The following is a 22353-nucleotide window of genomic DNA, read 5'->3' on the forward strand; positions in this document are numbered from 1 at the left end:
TTCATAGAATTTAGAGACTGTAGATGCTGTAAAAATTAAAAATGTAATTTCTTCCAATAAAATGTTGTCTTAGCACCCTTTTTTTTTCATTTTTACAAGGGGTAACAGGAGGAAAAGCACACCATAATTCATTAAGCATATGTGGTCATAAACTGCTGTATTGCACAGTGCAAGGCTAAGAAGGGAAGGAGTGCCATTTAGCATTTGGAGGGCAAATTTTGCTGGAATTGTTTTTGGGCGCATGAATGAGCATGGAATAGTGCATAATTAAAATCTCAAGTTTTTCACAGATATGTAATTTCTGTCCCCAAAATGCTGTGCCCAACTTGTGCCATCTGAGGCACACCATGCCACTTAATATAGTAAATTATTTCACACTGGGAAGTTAACCTAATAATAGGCGCCAAATTTTGGTTTGTACAAATCACTTTTCTTCAGTTATCTGCTTATCATTACAGGCAGGATTACAATGGCAGATATCACCTCTCTCTTTTATATATATATATATATATATACAGTACAGACCAAAAGTTTGGACACACCTTCTCATTCAAAGAGTTTTCTTTATTTTCATGACTATGAAAATTGTAGATTCACACTGAAGGCATCAAAACTATGAATTAACACATGTGGAATTATATACATAACAAAAAAGTGTGAAACAACTGAAAATATGTCATATTCTAGGTTCTTCAAAGTAGCCACCGTTTGCTTTGATTACTGCTTTGCACACTCTTGGCATTCTCTTGATGAGCTTCAAGAGGTAGTCACCTGAAATGGCTTTCACTTCACAGGTGTGCCCTGTCAGGTTTAATAAGTGGGATTTCCTGCCTTATAAATGGGGTTGGGACCATCAGTTGCGTTGTGGAGAAGTCAGGTGGATACACAGCTGATAGTCCTACTGAATAGACTGTTAGAATTTGTATTATGGCAAGAAAAAAGCAGCTAAGTAAAGAAAAACGAGTGGCCATCATTACTTTACTTTAAGAAATGAATGGACATTAGACCAGTGGAAATCTGTGCTTTGGTCTGATGAGTCCAAATTTGAGATCTTTGGTTCCAACCACCGTGTCTTTGTGTGACGCAGAAAAGGTGAACGGATGGACTCTACATGCCTGGTTCCCACTGTGAAGCATGGAGGAGGAGGTGTGATGGTGTGGGGGTGCTTTGCTGGTGACACTGGTGGGGATTTATTCAAAATTGAAGGCATACTGAACCAGCATGGCTACCACAGCATCTTGCAGCGGCATGCTATTCCATCCGGTTTGCGTTTAGTTGGACCATCATTTATTTTTCAACAGGACAATGACCCCAAACACACCTCCAGGCTGTGTAAGGGCTATTTGACCATGAAGGAGAGTGATGGGGTGCTGCGCCAGATGGCCTGGCCTCCACAGTTACCAGACCTGAACCCAATCGAGATGGTTTGGGGTGAGCTGGACCGCAGAGTGAAGGCAAAAGGGCCAACAAGTGCTAAGCATCTCTGGGAACTCCTTCAAGACTGTTGGAAGACCATTTTAGGTGACTACCTCTTGAAGCTCATCAAGAGAATGCCAAGAGTGTGCAAAGCAGTAATCAAAGCAAAAGGTGGCTACTTTGAAGAACCTAGAATATGACATATTTTCTGTTGTTTCACACTTTTTTGTTATGTATATAATTCCACATGTGTTAATTCATAGTTTTGATGCCTTCAGTGTGAATCTACTATTTTCATAGTCATGAAAAAAAAGAAAACTCTTTGAATGAGAAGGTGTGTCCAAACTTTTGGTCTGTACTATATATATATATATATATATATATATATATAACACCCACTATTCACAAGCAGTAGTTATAGAGTAGGAGAAGCTGAGCAGATTGATGTAGTTTAAGGGAGAAATTCAATATAACTTGTATTTCATTCATTTAAATCCTGCTCATTTTGGGCCTTAAGCTCAGATATCACGTTCAATGTGACCAGGTTTCCTTTAACATCAGCGCAGGCAAGATAGTTGCCCCCAGATCATGTTCAGGAGATATAATAAAAAAAACATGCAGATTAGGGAATATATATATATATATATATTTATATATATTTATATATATCGCCATCTGATTTTAACTGGCAGAAAAAAAAGTGTTGGTGACATGCTCGTTAAATTCCAGCAAAGAGCTGTACTATGTACATGTCAACATATATACCACTAGGTGGCAGTGTTGACATGGAAGATACATCAATTCATAATATAGAAATGATAAATATCCAGAAGAATGTTTTGGGATTTCTAATTCTACATCCACTGAAAAACCACATGTTATTTCACCTTTGACATCTACTTGTTACACCAGATAACTCTCCATATCTGACTGTATTCGCAAAGCATTCTGTTATGTGTATCTGCTATACTCAAACACAGCAGATTTATGTGGCTGCAGAAATCCAGGTGCTTCCTGCCAAAATAACCCTATTCAGATGAATGGAATTGATTTTCAGTCACAGAAATTTCTGCAGCAAATCTATTGCATTTGAATATATCCTTACAGAGACAATACCATTCTACAGTGTAGAATACTAAGGGGGAATTTATCAAGCCCTGAATTACAAATTTCTGTCTTCAAAAAGTAGTAAGTAGGGGCTTTGCTACTATTTAAAGGGATTCTATCACCAGGTTTGGGGATATAGAGCTGCGGACATGCACGGCTAGATCGCCGCTAGCATGTCCGCAATATATGTGTCCTATAGGGCTGTGTGGTTTTAATTTCTTTAAAAAAGGATTTTATAGATATGTAAATGAGTGTTGAATGTGTCCAAGGGGCTGTACGAATCTTACTTGTGCCCAGCCACGCCCCGCCTGTGAAGGAGCCCAGCACTGCCTATGTCTCCTCCTTTCATCAACGATAGATAGCCGTAATATCGCGATGCGCGAGCTCGCGCATGCGCAGTGCCGGTATAGTGTTCCTTCCCTGTGCTGGCATCAGCCTCAGGGAAAGAACTGCACATGCGCGAGCTCGCGCATCACGAGATTACGGCTATCTATCGTTGATGAAAGGAGGAGACATAGGCGGTGCTGGGCTCCTTCACAGGCGGGCGTGGCTGGGCACGGCTGGGCTCCAGGAAGGTTAGTACAGCCCCTTGGACACATACAAGACTCATTTACATATCTATAAAATCCTTTTTTAAAGAAATTAAAACCACACAGCCCTGCTAGCGGCGATCTAGCCGTGCATGTCCGCAGCGCTATAGCCCCAAACCTGGTGACAGAATCCCTTTAAGTTCATGTAGGAAAATATTTTGTGACTTTTTATGCGGTGCACCTTCCAGCTCCACCTACAGAATAGTAGTGAAAAATTTGGTCACAAATTCAGAGTAGATAGTTTTTGTAACAAGTTTATTTTATTAACTTATATAGGGCTGACATACACATATTCATCAGCGTGCATGCACACGACCATTGTTCTGGTCCGTATCCGAGCCACAGTTTTTGCAGCTCGGATGTGGACCCATTCACTTCAATGGGGCCGCAAAAGATGCGGACAGCACTCCGTGTGCTGTCCGCATCCGTTGCTCCGTTCCGTGGAGCCCCGTTATGGCCCCCCGCAAATTTAGCGCTCAGTATGCTAATACTGAGCATCGGAACAATGGGGAGGAGACGCAGTCTTTGGCTTTATTCACACGTCCGCAATTCTGTTCCGCATTTTGCGGAACGGAATTGCGGACCCATTCATTTCTATGGGGCCGGACGATGTGCTGCCCGGATCCGAAAATGCAGACCCGCACCTCTGGGTCCGCAATTCCGATCCCGAAAAAAATAGAACATGTCCTATTCTTGTCCGCAATTGCGGACAAGATTAGACATTTTCTATTAAGTGCCGGCGATGTGCGGTCCACAAAATGCGGAACTCACATTGCCGGTGTCCGTGTTTTAACACACATAAATGTGTGAATGGACCCTTTCTCTGTGGGCGTATCCTTCTCCCCTGGCTGTAGCGCTGCCTAATCGCAGTGCAGAGCGTCACAGCCAAAAAAAAAAAACATAATGCACTTGCATTATTATGTATGCCATTGTCTCAAAAGGGTTGTCTGGGTTCAGAGCTGAACCTGGACATATCCCCTTCTTCACCCAGGCAGCCCTTCTGAGATGAGCATCCGAGCAAGGGCTTTTTCTGCAGATCTGGTGCTGTACCGGATCTCTGTTAGGCCCCATGCACACGGCCGTGTTTCACGGCCGTGTTCGGGCCGTGGAACCGCGGCCTGGATCCCTCCTGAGAGCAGGAGCGCACGGCGTCACTGGTTGCTATGATGCCGTGCGCTCCCTGCTGCCGGCACAATACAGTAATACAGTGTATTACTGTATTGCGGCGGCAGCAGGGAGCGCACGGCGTCATAGCAACCAGTGACGCCGTGCGCTCCTGCTCTCAGGAGGGATCCAGGCCGCGGTTCCACGGCCCGCACACGGCTGTGAACAACGGCCGTGTGCATGGGGCCTTAGGCAGAGGCTTTCTCCTAGCAGTTTCCTGGTGAGGTCACCAGCACTAATGGATGGGCTTTAGCACTGCCCTAGCCTGTAAAACAGAATAAGGCAGCGCCCACCCATTAGTGCCGATGACGTCACAGGGATCCGATCTGAAAACTAACCTCAAATACACCTACAATGATAAATTGCCCCCAAAATTGTCTTTGATCCATTAAAGGCCTGCACCAACCCCCAAGTTTAGCTCGCAGGCACCACGGCTCCTCTAATATAGGCACAGTCTTTATTGTAGTCTTTGAATCAGGGATGGAGTGATGCCATCCGATGTAATTGATATAATGCTGTGATCCTGGTATTGTGTGAAAGCTTGGAATGCCAGCTTTCACACAAGACCTGGCCCATATCTCTAGCTACTACTACCAATCTCAAGATATGAGCAGCTAAAGCGGCCCTTCCCCCTTCTTAAGTCTAGTTTGGTTTGGGCACTTGGAAGCCCGTTTTTCAGTGGAATAAAATTACTCTTCCTGGACATGGAATAAAGACACAAAGTACACACAGTTATGTTTGGAACGCGTTTGGTGTTAGTTATATTGGTGAAAATGATGTGACAGACTCCCTTAAAGAAGTTTTTTCATATGAGCCCCCCGATTCCATATGCTTTGATAGGGCCTGTGACAATATAAAGTATGTTTCCACCTCTATTAGCCAGAGTAGAGAACTGCTGAAAAAATTGTCTCCTATTCTGGCAGACTATATTTTAACAAGTGTAACACTACATTGACCATGCAATGGCCACACGTGGCTGCCCTCAACAAATCCTGTTTTTAGCAGCTATAAACCATGTTAGACCTCACTACCCGTGACATGAAGATGGTGTCTCAGGAGCAGGCTTTACACATACTTTTGACATACATGTACTATGGTAAATAACCCATGTTATACTCTAGAGGCAGACATTTTTACCTTTGATCTTCTCTCCTTTGCTGAGAGAGATTTCTCCTTCACCTTGGGACTGGTAAGGTTTGGTGACCACAAACATGCGTCCTGGCACTGCTGAATACAGTTTGCGTTTCATACGGTGATTGACAGTCCCACCAGCAGGGGCATCTTTGGAAGAACCACTGGAACTAAGCAAGAAGATAACACGTGAATCAGTATTTTGATTTTGTGTATTCTTTGTAATGGAGTAGGCAAATTAAAAATATAGCTGTTTAACTTAAAAGTTCTGCTGCATCTGTATTTACTAATTAGTAGTGATGAGCGGCAGGTGCCATATTCGATTTCGACGAAATTCGCGAATATTCGATAGAATATTCGTTTTATATTCGTCAAAATCGAATATTCGTCATTGTTCTAGTTATCGCGATTAATATGCGATTTAAATAATCGCGTATTGCGATTTTAACTTAAAGGCTACTCTCCTATTGAAATAGCAATGCGATTAATTCAAGTTATAATAATCGAATTTCGATTTCAACTTGGCACTGCTATATTCCATATTCGTTAATTCTAGCCTAATATGGAATATAGCAGTGCTAAGCTGAAATCGCAATTCGATTAATTCAAGTTATAATAATCGAATTGCGATTTCAACTTGGACCTGGTTTACTATGATTGGCTTGGTAGAATTAGCGAATATGACGAATGTATTCGTCATATTCCACAAAACGAATATAACGAATGTATTCGTCATATTCCACAAAACGAAGATAACGAAGTATTCTCCATCTTCGTTTTAGCTACCTATTCATCAACTTCGCTAATTCTAGCAATCATATAGGAAAGTTTACTATAGAGACAGCTAAGTTTAATTCGCTATGCGATTATATTACTTTGCTTTTTTTAATAAATATAATCATTATAATAATTATCAGGTATTATAATTATTCTATTGATTAAAAAAAAAGCTAAGTAATATAATCGCATAGCGAATTAAACTTAGCTGTCTCTATAGTAAACTTTCCTATATGATTGCTAGAATTAGCGAAGTTGACGAATAGGTAGCTAAAACGAAGATGCAGAATACTTCGTTATCTTTGTTTGGGGAATATAACGAATATATTCGTCATATTCGCTAATTCTACCAAGCCAACCATAGTAAACCAGGTCCAAGTTGAAATCGCAATGCGATTAATATAACTCGAAGTATGGCATGGCATGGCGATTTCAACTTAGTACTGCTATATTCCATATTCGTTAATTCTAGCCTAATATGGAATATAGCAGTGCTAAGTTGAAATCGCCATGCGATTACTTCGAGTTATATTAATCGCATTGCGATTTCAACTTGGACCTGGTTTACTATGGTTGGCTTGGTAGAATTAGCGAATATGACGAATATATTCGTTATATTCCCCAAACGAAGATAACAAAGTATTCTGCATCTTCGTTTTAGCTACCTATTCGTCAACTTCGCTAAATCTAGCAACCATATAGGAAAGTTTACTATAGAGACAGCTATGTTTAATTCGCTATGCGATTATATGACTGCTTTTTTTTTTAAATAAACAGAATAATTATAATACCTGATAATTATTATAATGATTATATTTATAAAAAAAAAGCAAAGTAATATAATCGCATGGCGAATTAAACTTAGCCGTCTCTATAGTAAACTTTCCTATATGATTGCTAGAATTAGCGAAGTTGATGAATAGGTAGCTAAAACGAAGATGCAGAATACTTCGTTATCTTCGTTTTGTGGAATATGACGAATATATTCGTTATATTAGTTTTGTGGAATATGACGAATACATTCGTCATATTCGCCAATTCTACCAAGCCAACCATAGTAAACCAGGTCCAAGTTGAAATCGCAATTCAATTATTATAACTTTAATGAATCGAATTGCGATTTCAGCTTACCACTGCTATATTCCATATTAGGCTAGAATTAACGAATATGGAATATAGCAGCGTTAAGTTGAAATCGCAATTCGATTATTATAACTTGAAATAATCGAATTGCGATTTCAACGTAATTCTCAAATCTGACAGTACATTCTAGTATATGGAGACGTTTCCATGGTGATGGGAACGCTCCATGAGCACGGAAGTCGGCAGAAGCGGCAACGGGCACTGACTGGAGCAGCCAGGAATCCAAAGGACAGGTAAGAACAACTTTAGGGAAGTGGGAAAGAAAAAAATATAACAATAAAAAAATATATATATTCTAAATATCGAATTTATATCACTATATTCTAAATATTTGTGAATTAGCAAAGTGACGATATTCGCGAAAAAAATTCGATATTCGAATATTCGCGCTCAACACTACTAATTAGAACATTTTAGTACGCCATAGTTTGTTGGTATGGTCTTCCTGCATAAACTACCCAGAAATTAGAATTTGTAATCAGTTTTGCTCAATCTTAGATACTCTCTTTCTTGCACTGACCTCTAGTGGATGGTCGAGACCATCGTCTTATTCAAACCCATGGCTACATCAAAGATAGTGGTGGCTCTTGGCAAAAAAAAAGGAGAGGACCAACCCTTTCATAACAATGTCTAGCAATTATTCACATGACCCATCAACAATCTTATTGGAAAGCCAAAACGTTTATTGATGTCTTCTGTTCTGAGTAACAAGAATAAGGCATGTTGGTCTAGCATGTTGGATCCTTTGTTCAAAATGGATAAGAAATAAGTGGAAGCAGGGGTGCCTGGTGGGCCACTTATGCCCTCTACCTAAGGCTTTATAAATGCATGCTAGGCCACCTCATCGTCTAGCTGGTAATGCAGGCAGACAGGACATCAGAGATCCAAACAATGAAACTCCAATCACTAGTGATATGTTTTTGTGATCACCTTTCAGCCACATATTTAAACAGGTGGCACTTACTAGGTCAAGTGCCACATGGGGACACATTACCCCTGAGGCCAGTGATTGGCTGTAGTGGCACATGTGATCCCCACCGTGTAAATGTTGACAGACAGGGACCGAAAGTGCAGACGGCCTGGGAGCCAGGGAGCTGGAACCAAGTTGTGGAGACCCAGTAAGTACAGATAAAAAAAAACTATTCCAGACAAACCCTTTAAAACTATGATGCATTATGTTACCACATGAAATGAAAGTTTTTGCAATATGAAAGCATGAAAGGCTTGGGCTTAAAAGGTGTGTTAAATAGAGGCCTATTTCAGTGTTTCTGTAATTCCATGTTTATATTGTGTGGTTGTGGATACTGCATGCCACCATTCTAAAATATTGTTTCCATGTCGCCGTTCAGTCTGGGCCTGCATATGGAAAATGCATTCCCTTTGGAGGAAATTTAGATTATCACTTGACTGTTCAAAACTGGCCCTTTGCAAGCGGTAATGAAGATAATTCCAGGAACCCCCTGGAAATGCACACCCTCAGACAGAATGGCACCTCCCACAGTAGGGGCCAGAAGCTTTTCAGATGAACTACTAGAAGATGAAGAAAACATATCATAAGCTATAAGTCATCTCTGGTACAACTCACCTACTAATCACAGTAATAATTGCATTCCGTATAATTTTGGCGTCTTAGGAAGTCCAAACCTCCCACCCCTGACAGCCAGCATGCCCACATAACAAGTATCTTACCCTCTGGGACCCCCACACCAGTTATATTTGGTATTAGAGCGATTGGCCTGATGAAGTATGTGTTATTAACATGTTGGGCCCCGGATATACATTGGTGTGGACTGGAAGACATGTTTTATTGATATTTCATGTTTGCCAGTTGAGTAAGAGAGGTGAAGCTTACACAGGTAATGAGGGCCTTCCCAGAAGGCTGGGCCGAAAATGGGAGGGAGACTCCTCTCAGCTTCACCCTCTGCCGAATGAGGATAAAAATGAGGGATTTGGAACCTTTCATTGACACAATTTGGGGATCCGATCATCACTGGGTTGTGTTGCACGTCATCCTGTCCCTGGAACTAGAACGGACTCTGATCACACAATTCGTTAATAGTCATAAGTGGCAGGGCTAAAATTCGAATTTGCGATACTTCGCGAATATTTGGGCGAATATTCGTCATATATTCGTGATTTTGAGAATTCCTGATTTTCTGCATTACAAAAATCGGCAATGTAATATGCGGTGATTGCGCACACAATACAGGTGTGAGTCACTGTTGCTACATTTTTCAAGCTGCTAGAAGTTTCCTGAGACTGGAGAAAATGGTTGGCACAGCAGAACATTACAATAGCTTTATATGCAGACAGAGTGCTCCAATATATTCACGATTACGCATATTGGCAATTAATGATGCGCATACTTTTGCGTAATATGTGCAACTTCACATTTTAGCAGGTCTGCTGATTGGTGCACTAAGTATTGTTGTGACATCACAGCACTATGTCTGTAGCATGTATGTATGGACAGCAGAACCTATCACACTGTACCCTTTTTAGTACATTAAAGCACATCTTTAATGGTTTTTCCTTGTGCCCTGAACGAGCCCAGTAACCTCAATTTTTTAAGTGTATGAGTGCAGTTTGCATTACCGTATATTTGCTATTAGTGTGGCTAGTTCTACAGGGTGGGCCATTTATATGGAGACACCTTAATAAAATGGGAATGGTTGGTGATATTAACTTCCTGTTTGTGGCACATTAGTATATGTGAGGGGGGAAACTTCTCAAAATGGGTGGTGACCATGGCAGCCATTTTGAAGTCGGCCATTTTGAATCCAACTTTAGTTTTTTCAATAGGAAGAGGGTCATGTGACACATCAAACTTATTGGGAATTTCACAAGAAAAACAATAGTGTGCTTGGTTTTAACATAACTTTATTCTTTCATGAGTTATTTACAAGTTTCTGACCACTTATAAAATGTGTTCAATGTGCTGCCCATTGTGTTGGATTGTCAATGCAACCCTCTTCTCCCACTCTTCACACACTGATAGCAACACCGCAGGAGAAATGCTAGCACAGGCTTCCAGTATCCGTAGTTTCAGGTGCTGCACATCTCGTATCTTCGCAGCATAGACAATTGCCCACAGATGACCCCAAAGATAAAAGTCTAAGGGGGTCAGATCGGGAGACCTTGAGGGCCATTCAACTGGCCCACGACGTTACCAGACATCAACACAATTTCTATCCGCTCCGCACGTGTTAACCTCGGTGACATGTCAATGGCTGTAAACAAAGAGAAACTTGTAAATAACTCATTAAAGAATAAAGTTAAAACCAAGCACACCATTATTTTTCTTGTGAAATTCCCAATAAGTTTGATATGTCACATGACCCTCTTCCTATTGAAAAAACAAAAGTTGGATTCAAAATGTCCGACTTCAAAATGGCTTCCATGGTCACCACCCATCTTGAAAAGTTTCCCCCCTCACATATACTAATGTGCCACAAACAGGAAGTTAATATCACCAACCATTCCCATTTTATTAAGGTGTATCCATATAAATGGCCCACCCTGTAGATACTGATAATTAGTGATTAGCGAAGTTTTGAAAAATTTGTTTTGGGAGCTTCACTGAACTTTATCAAGAATTTCGGTTAGTTACAAATCCCTTCATCACGAATCGCTTTTCATTGTATGGTGTGAGCGCAATGACGGGGAATGGCGATCGCGCCTCCCCCGTCATTTAACCCACAGGAAAGTGACATCTATACTCACCTCATCCACTTGATCGTGGAGAGGTAAAGGGAAGGGGCAGTAACGTATATTAAAACTTAACTTTTAATAAGTACAACTAGAATGTGGGCCCCTACATAGACAAACAAACAAAAAGACCCGAACCTTTCACTATTCAAAAGGCCCTAGAATGCCCTATTACATGGCCAACCTGAGGCTCTCCAGCTGTTGCTAAACTACAACTTCCATCATGCCCGGACAGTCTACAGCTATAAGCCTACAGCAGGGCATGGTGGGAGTTGTTGTTTTACAACAGCTGGAGAGCCGCAGGTTGGCCATGCCTGCCCTTTTATGTTTAGATGTAGAGGGCTTAAAGAGACAACAACCTGATGCCCTAGTGTTCACTTTAAGGTGGTGTTCTATCTTCAAGGGATTACCCGGTCAAGAAACTGTGTCCCAAAGTGTTTAATCAATTTAAGAGTCAGCCCCACGAATCGTCAGGGGACACGGGCTGAGGCTGACAGACTGATGTGGAGAGGTGCGTATGGCAGGGCTGTCAGTATGGGGTCTGTGTCCCCACCGCAGGGTGGCAGATCGCTCTCTACACATCGCAGCACCATGGGTTCCAGTACTGGCTTACCTTGTAGGAGACGCAGGCGCCCGCCAGCATACCGCCATATCCATCTTCACTGCCAGGTGAAGATGGATACGCTATAGCACGCACGCGTGCACCTCTCCCTTTCTTATATGAGTAGACAGCTGGTTCCTGATTACTATCCCCACCCGGAGGTGGGACTATTTGTATTTAAGGCAGCTTCACTCATCATGAAGTGCCCAAGCATGGTTGTTGTACCTCCTGACTCCTGCTGAAGTGGATTCTGACCTCTGCTTTGTTTGACTACGCATCTGCCTGCCAGTGGCGGATTACAATAGGGACGTTCGGGTCGGCAGCCCCGGGCCCAGCACCGCTGAAGTGCCCAATGCTGACCCGAACGCTCACATAGTGAAATCCCGGCGCAGGCAGGCGTGATGACATCATCGCGCGCCTGTGCCGGGACGCAGCACTGTGACACACCTGACTCATCCCGCTTTCCTCTGCAAGCAAGCGCCTGGCCCTGGACATAGGTGAGTATTTATCTTTTCATTTTTTTGTTCATTTTTTATTTTTTTATTTCATGTGCCTACTTTGGGGGGACACACACAGGAGGACATATTAGGGAAGATAAATTGAGTACATGGGGGGGGAATGTGAGGGCTGTATGGGGCCAAATTATTATGGGAGGGAATACTATGTGAGGGCAAATTACTAGATAGGGCAGTGTGGGGGCAAATTGCTATGTGGGGCAGTGTGGGGGCAAATTATTATGGGAGGGAATACTATGTGGGGACAAATTACTATGTGGGGCAAATTATTATGAGAGGGACTACTATGTGGGGGAAAATTACTAGATGGGGCAGTGTGGGGGCAAATTGCTATGTGGGGCAGTGTGGGGGCAAATTATTATGAGAGGGACTACTATGTGGGGGCAAATTGCTATGTGGGGGCAGTGTGGGGGCAAATTGCTATGTGGGGGCAGTGTGGGGGCAAATTGCTATGTGGGGGTAATTGCTATGTGGGGACAGTGTGGGGTAATTGCTATGTGAGGACAGTGTGGGGAAATTGCTATGTGGGGACAAATTACTATATGGGGCAGTGTGGGGGCAAATTACTATGTGGGGGCAGTGTGGGGGAAACTATTGTGTGGGGCAGTGTGGGGGAAACTATTGTGTGGGGACAGTGTGGGGGAAATTGTCATGTGGGAAAATTACTATGTGGGGGCAAATTACTATGTGGGTGCAGTGTGGGGAAAACTATTGAGTGGAAACAGTGTGGGGAAATTGCTATGTGGGGGCAAATTTCTATGTGGGGCAGTGTGGGGGCAAATTACTATGTGGGGGCGGTGTGGTGGAAATTACTATGTGGGGGCAGTGTGGGGCAAATTACTGTGTGGGGGCAAACTACTATATGGGGGCAGTTTGGGGCAAATTACTGTGTGGGGGCAAATTACTGTGTGGGGGCAAATTACTATGTGGGGATTACTATGTGGGGGCAGTGTGGTGAAAATTACTATATGGGGTGTTGCTATTGGGGAGGCACTGTAGGGACAATTCTATTATTTCTGGGGACACTATACAGGGATTATTACCTGGAGCACAATATAGGGTGTTATTATTACTGGGGGCACTCTAGGGGACATTATAGCTGCTGTGGACACTATAGGAACATTTGGGGTAATTTATCAAACTGGTGTGACGCAGAACTGGCTTAGTTGCCCATAGCAGCCAATCAGATTCCACCTTTCATATTTGACAGCTCTTTTGGAAATCCAGTTCTACTTTACACTAGTTTGATAAATTACCCCAATTATGTCTATTAGGGTCACTATTTTTTCAGCAGTATAGTTCCTGGGGCATTGGGGAGCACAATGGGCACAGTATTGGGGGTGGGAGGATGACCCTGTGGGGACACTAGGATAAGGAGGTTTATCGAAAAGTTGAGAAATCTAACGTGTCTGTGTTACAAACTGTAGAGACGAGATGCGGCTGAAAGACTTTGCCATGGTGGTCTGGGTCAAATGGAGGAGAAGAGGAAAGAGAAGGTCTACATGACAGGGGATCTCACTGGATGTAAGAGGTATGTGGTGCTGTATTCTCCTTCATGCCTTTTTTATTACAATTATATGTATTTTAAATTTGGCGACCAAATTTTTCAGTTTAGGACCCAATTTGGGGTATTTTTTTTTAGTCTGAAGATGTCATATGGCCTAAGAAGAGACTGTGGCGCCCATAAAGCACCGCAGCCTCTTCATAAAAAAAACTAAACTAAAATGGAGGGGGGGGGGGGGGCAAGTTGGGGGCCTGCTGCCTGCCGTCTGTTTATTGGAACATCTGGATTATAGACCTCTGCACTGTCTGACTACGCATCTGCCCATCGCCTCCTGTAAGTCTGCCCGGATCCTGACCCTGCACTGCCTGACAACAAGACCGCTTATATCTGTATGCTGTATTGCTCTAAACTTTGTTTTGCATGTATCTGTCAAGTGACTTTTGAATACTGTCTGCCAGTAAAGGCCATCTGTTCCTTTACTCCGCCTTTGTTGGACTCTGTTCACACTGCTGCTAGTAGCTGCATCTCTGAGAGTCAGCAGTCAGCAATATTGGACTAATTCCAGTCCTCTATCAGCTAACACAGAGGATCCACATCCTCTGGTAGTAACAAAGGTATCCTAATTGAAACGTGAAAAAAAAAAAAAGAACCAATCAGGATCCAAAATATTAAATTTCAAAAATGACCACATCAATAAGGAATTAAAATTACTTACTATAGTGTTCTGGAGATGTGCGTATGGCTGGGCTCCTGTGTGCAGGGACACGCAATGTTTCCAGTGTCACCGCTCACTTTGTAAGTCTGGCGGCAGGGGCATAACCAACCGTGTGTTTTAAGCGCTATGGCGCTGGCCCAGAAACACTGCCATCGCACTTCAGGGACAGTATTAGATCCCTTACCCCATCTTTACATCAAGACTCGTGATGTGACAGCAAGTACCCTCGAGTGTAGAAATCCTACAGTCCGCACCGAATCGGTACCTGCCTGTCCTACATCCATGTGACGAAATTCAACTGGACCAGTAAGACCTACCCTTTTTCACCGGTCTAAAGTAAGATCCACTCTACGGTAGTCAATTGTAGTTATTTGTCCTGTTTGTGGAACCTTTATGTGAGTCTTGCCTGGGTCCTGTAGTCGGCTCTTGACGAGCACATTGGGCTTTGGTTGCGGTCTTTTTGTTTCTTTGTATATGTAGGGGCCCACCCTCTAGTTGTACTTATTAAAAGTTAAGTTTTAATATACGTTACTGCCCCTTCCCTTTAATTTTAGTTTTCTAATCTGTGCAGTACTCTGGGAGTGACACCAATGGACATCTCTCTCAGACAGGTGATCTCTCTCAGTTTGGTTGATCTTGGAGAGGCCATCTGCTCTCGTCTTGATTGAAGAAAGCCCACCAAAAGACCTGCTGCGAGCGTGAAGCCTTCACCACGTGGTCATGCTGGCCACATGGTGAGGTCATCAGTAGTGTTGGGCGAGCATGCTCAGCTGAACACCACATGTGCTCGAGTGCGAGTCAGTGTATTTAAATGTAATTTAGCATCTATCTCTGAAAGGTTTCTGCCAGGATTTGAACCCCCAAGGACCTTATCTACTCAGCTATAAAGCTGAATGCTAAACGGTGTCAGAAAAACCTCATAGTAATTTCTGATGTAGTATTTCTATTCAGCAGAAGACTTATTTTATATTTCTGTGCTGGTTAATACGTAGCTTTATAGTGTAGTGGTTAACGTCCTTGACTCTAACATAAAGGTTGGGAGTTGGAATCCTGGCAGAAACATATATATATATATATATATAAAAATATAAAAGAAAAAAAAAACAGTAGCACCACCAAGCCAAAAAACAAAGTAAAAAGGGTGCACTGCCCGAGTATGGTAACTGGTGCATACCCACTAATACAGAATAAAGAGATCGGACTGCACTTCAAAAAGATCTTCTTTGAAAAAGGATTTGTTCACCCATGAGGTGGCACAAGCGACGTTTTGGCTCACATATGAGCCTTTCTCAAGCCTGCGAAAGGCTCATATGTGAGCCGAAACGTTGCTTGTGCCACCTCATGGGTGAATAAATCCTTTTTCACAGAAGATCTTTTTGGAGCTCTTTATTCTATGTATATATATATATATATATATATATATATATATATATATATCTACAGTACAGACCAAAAGTTTGGACACACCTTCTCATTCAAAGAGTTTTCTTTATTTTCATGACTATAAAGGCATCAAAACTATGAATTAACACATGTGGAATTATATACATAACAAACAAGTGTGAAACAACTGAAAATATGTCATATTCTAGGTTCTTCAAAGTAGCCACCTTTTGCTTTGATTTGTGCTTTGCACACTCTTGGCATTCTCTTCATGAGCTTCAAGAGGTAGTCACCTGAAATGGTCTTCCAACAGTCTTGAAGGAGTTCCCAGAGATGCTTAGCACTTGTTGGCCCTTTTGCCTTCACTCTGAGGTCCAGCTCACCCCAAACCATCTCGATTGGGTTCAGGTCCGGTGACTGTGGAGGCCAGGTCATCTGGCGCAGCACCCCATCACTCTCCTTCATGGTCAAATAGCCCTTACACAGCCTGAAGGTGTGTTTGGGGACATTGTCCTGTTGGAAAATAAATGATGGTCCAACTAAACGCAAACCGGATGGAATAGTATGCCGGTGCAAGATGCTGTGGTAGCCATGCTGGTTCAATATGCATTCAATTTTGAATAAATCCCCAACAGTGTCACCAGCAAAGCACCCCCACACCATCACACCTCCTCCTCCATGCTTCACGGTGGGAACCAGGCATATAGAGTCCATCCGTTCACCTTTTCTGCGTCGCACAAAGAAACGGTGGTTGGAACCAAAGATCTCACATTTTGACTCATCAGACCAAAGCACAGATTTCCACTGGTCTAATGTCCATTCCTTGTGTTCTTTAGCCCAAACAAGTCTCTTCTGCTTGTTGCCTGTCCTTAGCAGTGGTTTCCTAGCAGATATTCTACCATGAAGGCCTGATTCACACAGTCTCCTCTTAACAGTTGTTCTAGAGATGTGTCTGCTGCTAGAACTCTGTGTGGCATTGACCTGGTCTCTAATCTGAGCTGCTGTTAACCTGCGATTTCTGAGGCTAGTGACTCGGATGCACTTATCCTCCGCAGCAGAGGTGACTCTTGGTCTTCCTTTCCTGGGGCGGTCCGCATGTGAGACAGTTTCTTTGTAGCGCTTGATGGTTTATGTCACTGCACTTGGGGACACTTTCAAAGTTTTTCCAATTTTTCGGACTGACTGACCTTCATTTCTTTACCGCCTCCGGACTGCCTAACGCAGGATCACGTTCCGGAGGCGGTCGATTCATTCCTCCTTCACGCGCCGGTGCGTCATCTCGCGAGACGCGAAATTACGCTCACAGCCGGCCCGCGCATGCGCATTGCGGGCCGGCAAAAGTTAGAGAAGTATTTCGTCACCAGCCTGCCAGCCAATGATCAGAAGCCATATAACACTTTATATTTATAAATATAAGGTGTTAAATGGCTTGTGTGCTCCTCTGCTGGTCCTTTTTGTCGGTTGGTCCCAGCAGAGGAGCACACATTACTGTAAGTACACACCAAACACTACACTTAGCCCCAGATCACCCCCATCACCCCAATTAACCCCTTGATCACCCCTGTCAATCACTAGTGAAAGGGAAAAAAGTTATCAGTGTAAACTGTCACTTTTTTTTTCACTAGTATTGACGGTTAGGTTTTAGGATAGTTTAGGCCCCTTTGTTAAGTAGTTAGCGTCGGTTAGCGCCCAGCCCACCGCACCGCAGTCACTGATTCGCTGATTAGCGTATCGCTTATCAGCATTGGTACTTTTATAGTATCTGTAAGTGATCAGAACTGATCACAGTCAGATCTATAATAGTATTAGTGTCACTTTAGCTCGCTCTCCACCCAAAATGCAGTGTTTGCCCGATCAGGCCTGATCGGTCGCCCACACGTGCGTTCACCCACGCCCGCCCTACTTCGCTAGCCTCCCATTTGTAAGACAGGCTTGCTTTTTTTTTGGGTAGTCTCAGGGAATAAATACCCCCTAAATTTAGTTGACCAAATGGAAAATAAGGGGTATTCTTCTGAAGAGGCCTACAGGCTTCTGACCCAGTCGGATGAGGAATGGGAACCGTTATCTGACGAATCCAGCGGGTCAGAATACGAACCTGTAGAAAGCAGTGGCTGTCTGACCCAAAGTTTGGCTGATGAGGTTGAGGTCCCTGATACCACCAGGCGTACCCGGCCCTGTGTTGCTAGACCACAGGTTGCGCAGGATCCGCTTCAAGGGCGGCAGAGTGGGGCTGGCGCTGTCAGATTACGTGGTGAGGCATACACCAGCAGCGCAGCCCATCCTGGACCTAGTACCAGCACTGCCGTACAACATGGTGAGCACCAGAAGGGCAGTTGAAGCTGGTACGGTGGCACGTGCAGTAGTTCCCCCATCGCAGCCACCGCACAGACAGGCCCGTAGAGCCCCTAGAGTCCCTGAGGTGCTGGCAAACCCTGATTGGCAGCCCCCAACTTCAGCCGCACCAGTAGTTCCCCCTTTCACCGCCCAGTCTGGAGTTCAGGTTGAGACAGCTCAGATCGGATCGGCACTGGGGTTTTTTGAGCTGTTCTTGACTGCGGAGCTCTTGGACTTAGTCGTGGCAGAAACAAATCGGTATGCCACTCAATTTATAGCCGCCAACTCGGGAAGCTTTTATGCCCAGTCTTTCCGCTGGAAACCCGTCCAAGTTTCCGAAATTAATTTTTTTCTGGGCCTTCTCCTCAACATGGGCCTAACAAAAAATCATGAATTGCGGTCATATTGGTCCACGAACCCAATTCATCACATGCCCATGTTCTCTGCTGCCATGTGCAGGACACGATTTGAGACCATCCTGCGTTTCCTGCACTTTAGTGATAACAGCACCTCTCGTCCCAGAGGCCATCCAGCTTTTGACCGGCTCCACAAAATTCGGCCCCTCATAAACCACTTTAACACCAAATTTGCAGATTTGTATACCATTGAGCAAAACATCTGCATAGACGAGTCCCTTATACATTTTACCGGGCGCCTTGGCTTCAAACAAAACATCCCAAGCAAGCGCGCCCGGTATGGGGTCAAATTGTATAAGCTCTGTGAAAGGTCCACAGGCTATACGCACAAATTTCGTGTCTATGAGGGCAAAGATCAGACCCTGGAGCCGGTCGGTTGCCCTGACTACCTGGGGAGCAGTGGGAAGACAGTCTGGGACTTGGTGTCATCCTTATTTAACAAGGGGTAACATCTTTATGTGGACAATTTTTACACAAGTGTGCCCCTCTTCAGGCATTTGTTTTTAGAACAGATTGGCTGCTGTGGCACCGCGCAACCTAGTCGCCGGGGCTTCCCCCAACGGCTCGTTACCACCCGTCTTGCAAGGGGGGAGAGGGCTGCCTTGTGTAACGAAGAACTGCTCGCGGTGAAATGGAGAGACAAGCGTGACGTTTACATGCTCTCCTCCATTCACGCAGACACGATAATACAAATTGAACGAGCAACCAGTGTCATTGAAAAGCCCCTCTCGGTCCACGACTATAATTTGCTCATGGGAGGGGTGGACTTCAATGACCAGATGTTGGCTCCTTATTTAGTGTCCTGCCGCACCAGACGCTGGTATAAGAAGGTGTCTGTATATTTAATTCAATTGGCTATGTACAATAGTTTTGTTATCTACAGTAAGGCTGGGAGAACAGCATCCTTCCTCAAATTTCAGAAAGAGATCATCGAGAACCTCCTGTATCCAGGAGGTTCCGTGGCCCCATCCGCCAGTGTAGTGAGCCGTCTACACGAGCGACATTTCCCCAATGTCGTTTCTGGTACCTCAACCGAAGCGCCACCCCGAAAAAGATGTTGTGTCTGTAGCAGGAGTGGAATAAGGCGTGACACCCGCTATTTCTGTCCTGACTGCCCTGACCACCCTGCCCTATGCTTAGGGGAGTGTTTCCTGAAGTACCACACACAGGTACACTTAGTATAGGGATTGCGTGACACAGGACAGGCACACAGGGCTCTTAGGGCCCTTTCACACAGAGCTGCTGCAAACCTCTCCTTTCACCTGGGTTAATGTTAATGTTCTGTTCCAAAAGTTAAAAAAAGTTTATAAAAGTTAATGTTCTGTTCAAATGTTATTATAAAGTTCATGTTAATAAATTTATTGCGTTGCGGCCTGTTTTTTTCTTTTTTGTTTAGTTTTTTTACCTTCTACGTAAAACCCCATTTTGGAAAGAAGACACCCGACGGTATTTCGTGATGGGCATAGTGAGTTCATGTAAGTTTTTATTTTTTGTCACAAGTTAGTGGAATATGAGACTTTGTAAGAAAAAAATAAAATAAAAAAAATCATCATTTTCCGCTAACTTGTGTCTAAAATGACAACTTTGTATAAAAAAAATGGGAAAAGTTGACTTTTAGGCCTCATGCACACGACCGTTGTGTGCATCCGTGGCCGTTGTGCCGTTTTCCGTTTTTTTTTTCGCTGACCCATTGACTTTCAATGGGTCCGTGGAAAAATCGGAAAATGCACCGTTTTGCAGCCGAGGCCGTGATCCGTGTATCCTGTCCGTCAAAAAAATATGACCTGTCCTATTTTTTTGACGGACAACGGTTCACGGACCCATTCAAGTCAATGGGTCCGTGAAAGAACACGGATGCACACAAGATTGGCATCCGGGTCCGTGATCCGTGGCCGTAGGTTGCTTTCATACAGACGGATCCGAAGATCCGTCTGCATAAAAGCTTTTTCTGATCTAAGTTTTCACTTCGTGAAAACTCATTTCCGACAGTATATTCTAACACAGAAGCGTTCCCATGGTGATGGGGACGCTTCTAGTTAGAATACACTGCAAACTTTGTACAAGACTGCCCCCTGCTGCCTGGCAGCACCCGATCTCTTACAGGGGGATATGATAGCACAATTAACCCCTTCAGGTGCGGCACCTAAAGGGGTTAATTGTACTACAGTTCTTTAGCAATGCGCCGCACAGACCTTTCACTTACCAGTAGGAGGAGCTCCCGGCCGTTCACAGACATCGCAGCAGCAAGCAGGTAACTATGAATCTTCTACAATTGTACTATTGCTAAGTAACCATGGCAACCAGGGCTGCAGTAGCGTCCTGGTTGCCATGGTTACCGATCGGAGCCCCAGCGATTAAACTGGGACTCCAATCGGAACTCCGCTGCCACCAATGATGAAGGGGGGGGGAATGGGAGACCGCACACTGCCACCAATGTTACTGCTATAGAGGTAGGGGGGGGCGATGGTGGTTGGCACACTGTGCCACCAACGATTTAATACAATAGAGGGAGGGAGGGGGGGGGCGATGGTGGGCGCACACTGTGCCACCAACGATTTATTACAATAGAGGGAGGGAGGGGGGGCGATGGTGGGCGCACACTGTGCCACCAACGATATTCAAACTGGGGAGGGGGGGGCTGCCCCCTGCTGCCTGGCAGCCCTGATCTCTTACAGGGGAATATGATAGTACAATTAACCCCTTTAGGTGCCGCACCTGAAGGGGTTAATTGTGCTATCATATCCCCCTGTAAGAGATCGGGTGCTGCCAGGCAGCAGGGGGCAGTCTTGTACAAAGTTTGTAGTGTATTCTAACCTGAAGCGTCCCCATCACCATGGGAACGCCTCTGTGTTAGAATATACTGTCGGATCTGAGGTTCACGAAGTAGCTCATATCCGACAGTATATTCTAACATAGAGGCGTTCCCATGGTGATGGGGACGCTTCAAGTTAAAATATACCATCGGATTGGAGAAAACTCCAATCCGATGGTATAAAAGAACTCCAGACTTTACATTGAAAGTCAATGGGGACGGATCCGTTTGAAATGGCACCATATTGTGTCAACATCAAACGGATCCGTCCCCATTGACTTGCATTGTAATTCAGGACGGATCCGTTTGGCTCCGCACGGCCAGACGGACACCAAAACGACTTTTTTTTCATGTCCGTGGATCCTCCAAAAATCAAGGAAGACCCACGGACGAAAAAACGGTCACGGATCACGGACCCACGGACCCCGTTTTTGCGGACCGTGAAAAAAAACTGTCGTGTGCATGAGGCCTTAGAGAGATATTTCTCTAACCCAGCATGGATATATGTAAAAATACACCACAAAACATGTTGCCCTACTTCTTCTGAGTACGGCAATACCACATGTGTCACATTTTTTTGCAGCCTAGGTGGGCAAAGGGGCACAAATTCTATGGAGCACCTTTAGGATTTCACAGGGCATTTTTAACACATTTGGATTTCAAACTACTTCTCACGCATTAGGGCCCCTAAAATGCCAAGGCAGTATAACTACCCCACAAGTGACCACATTTTGGAAAGAAGACACCCCAAGGTATTTCGTGATGGGTATAGTGAGTTCATGGTATTTTTTGTCACAAGTTAGTGGAATATGAGACTTTGTAAGAAAAAAAAAAATTAAAAATCATCATTTTCCGGTAACTTGTGACAAAAAAATAAAAACTTCCATGAACTCACTATATCAATCAGCGAATACCTTAGGGGGTCTACTTTCCGAAATGGGGTCATTTGTGGTGTGTTTCTACTGTCTGGGCATTGTAGAACCACAGAAAGTCAGAGCTGCTTTAAAATGCGGAAATTCACATTTTTGTACCATAGT

The 22353-nt window shown here is 43.9% G+C and overlaps 1 protein-coding gene across 1 annotated transcript in view; it reads right to left on the minus strand.

Annotated features, from left to right (window-relative positions):
• SHANK1 (SH3 and multiple ankyrin repeat domains 1) overlaps positions 1-22353 on the minus strand; it is a 511391-nt gene that overhangs the window by 263234 nt on the left and 225804 nt on the right. Inside the window, exon 11 of the mRNA XM_044281565.1 lies at positions 5415-5578. Within this exon, the coding sequence (XP_044137500.1) occupies positions 5415-5578 (164 nt within the window). The remainder of the gene's footprint in view (positions 1-5414; positions 5579-22353) is intronic.

This window comes from Bufo gargarizans, chromosome 2 (assembly GCF_014858855.1).
Source record: "Bufo gargarizans isolate SCDJY-AF-19 chromosome 2, ASM1485885v1, whole genome shotgun sequence".
NCBI lineage: Eukaryota > Metazoa > Chordata > Amphibia > Anura > Bufonidae > Bufo > Bufo gargarizans.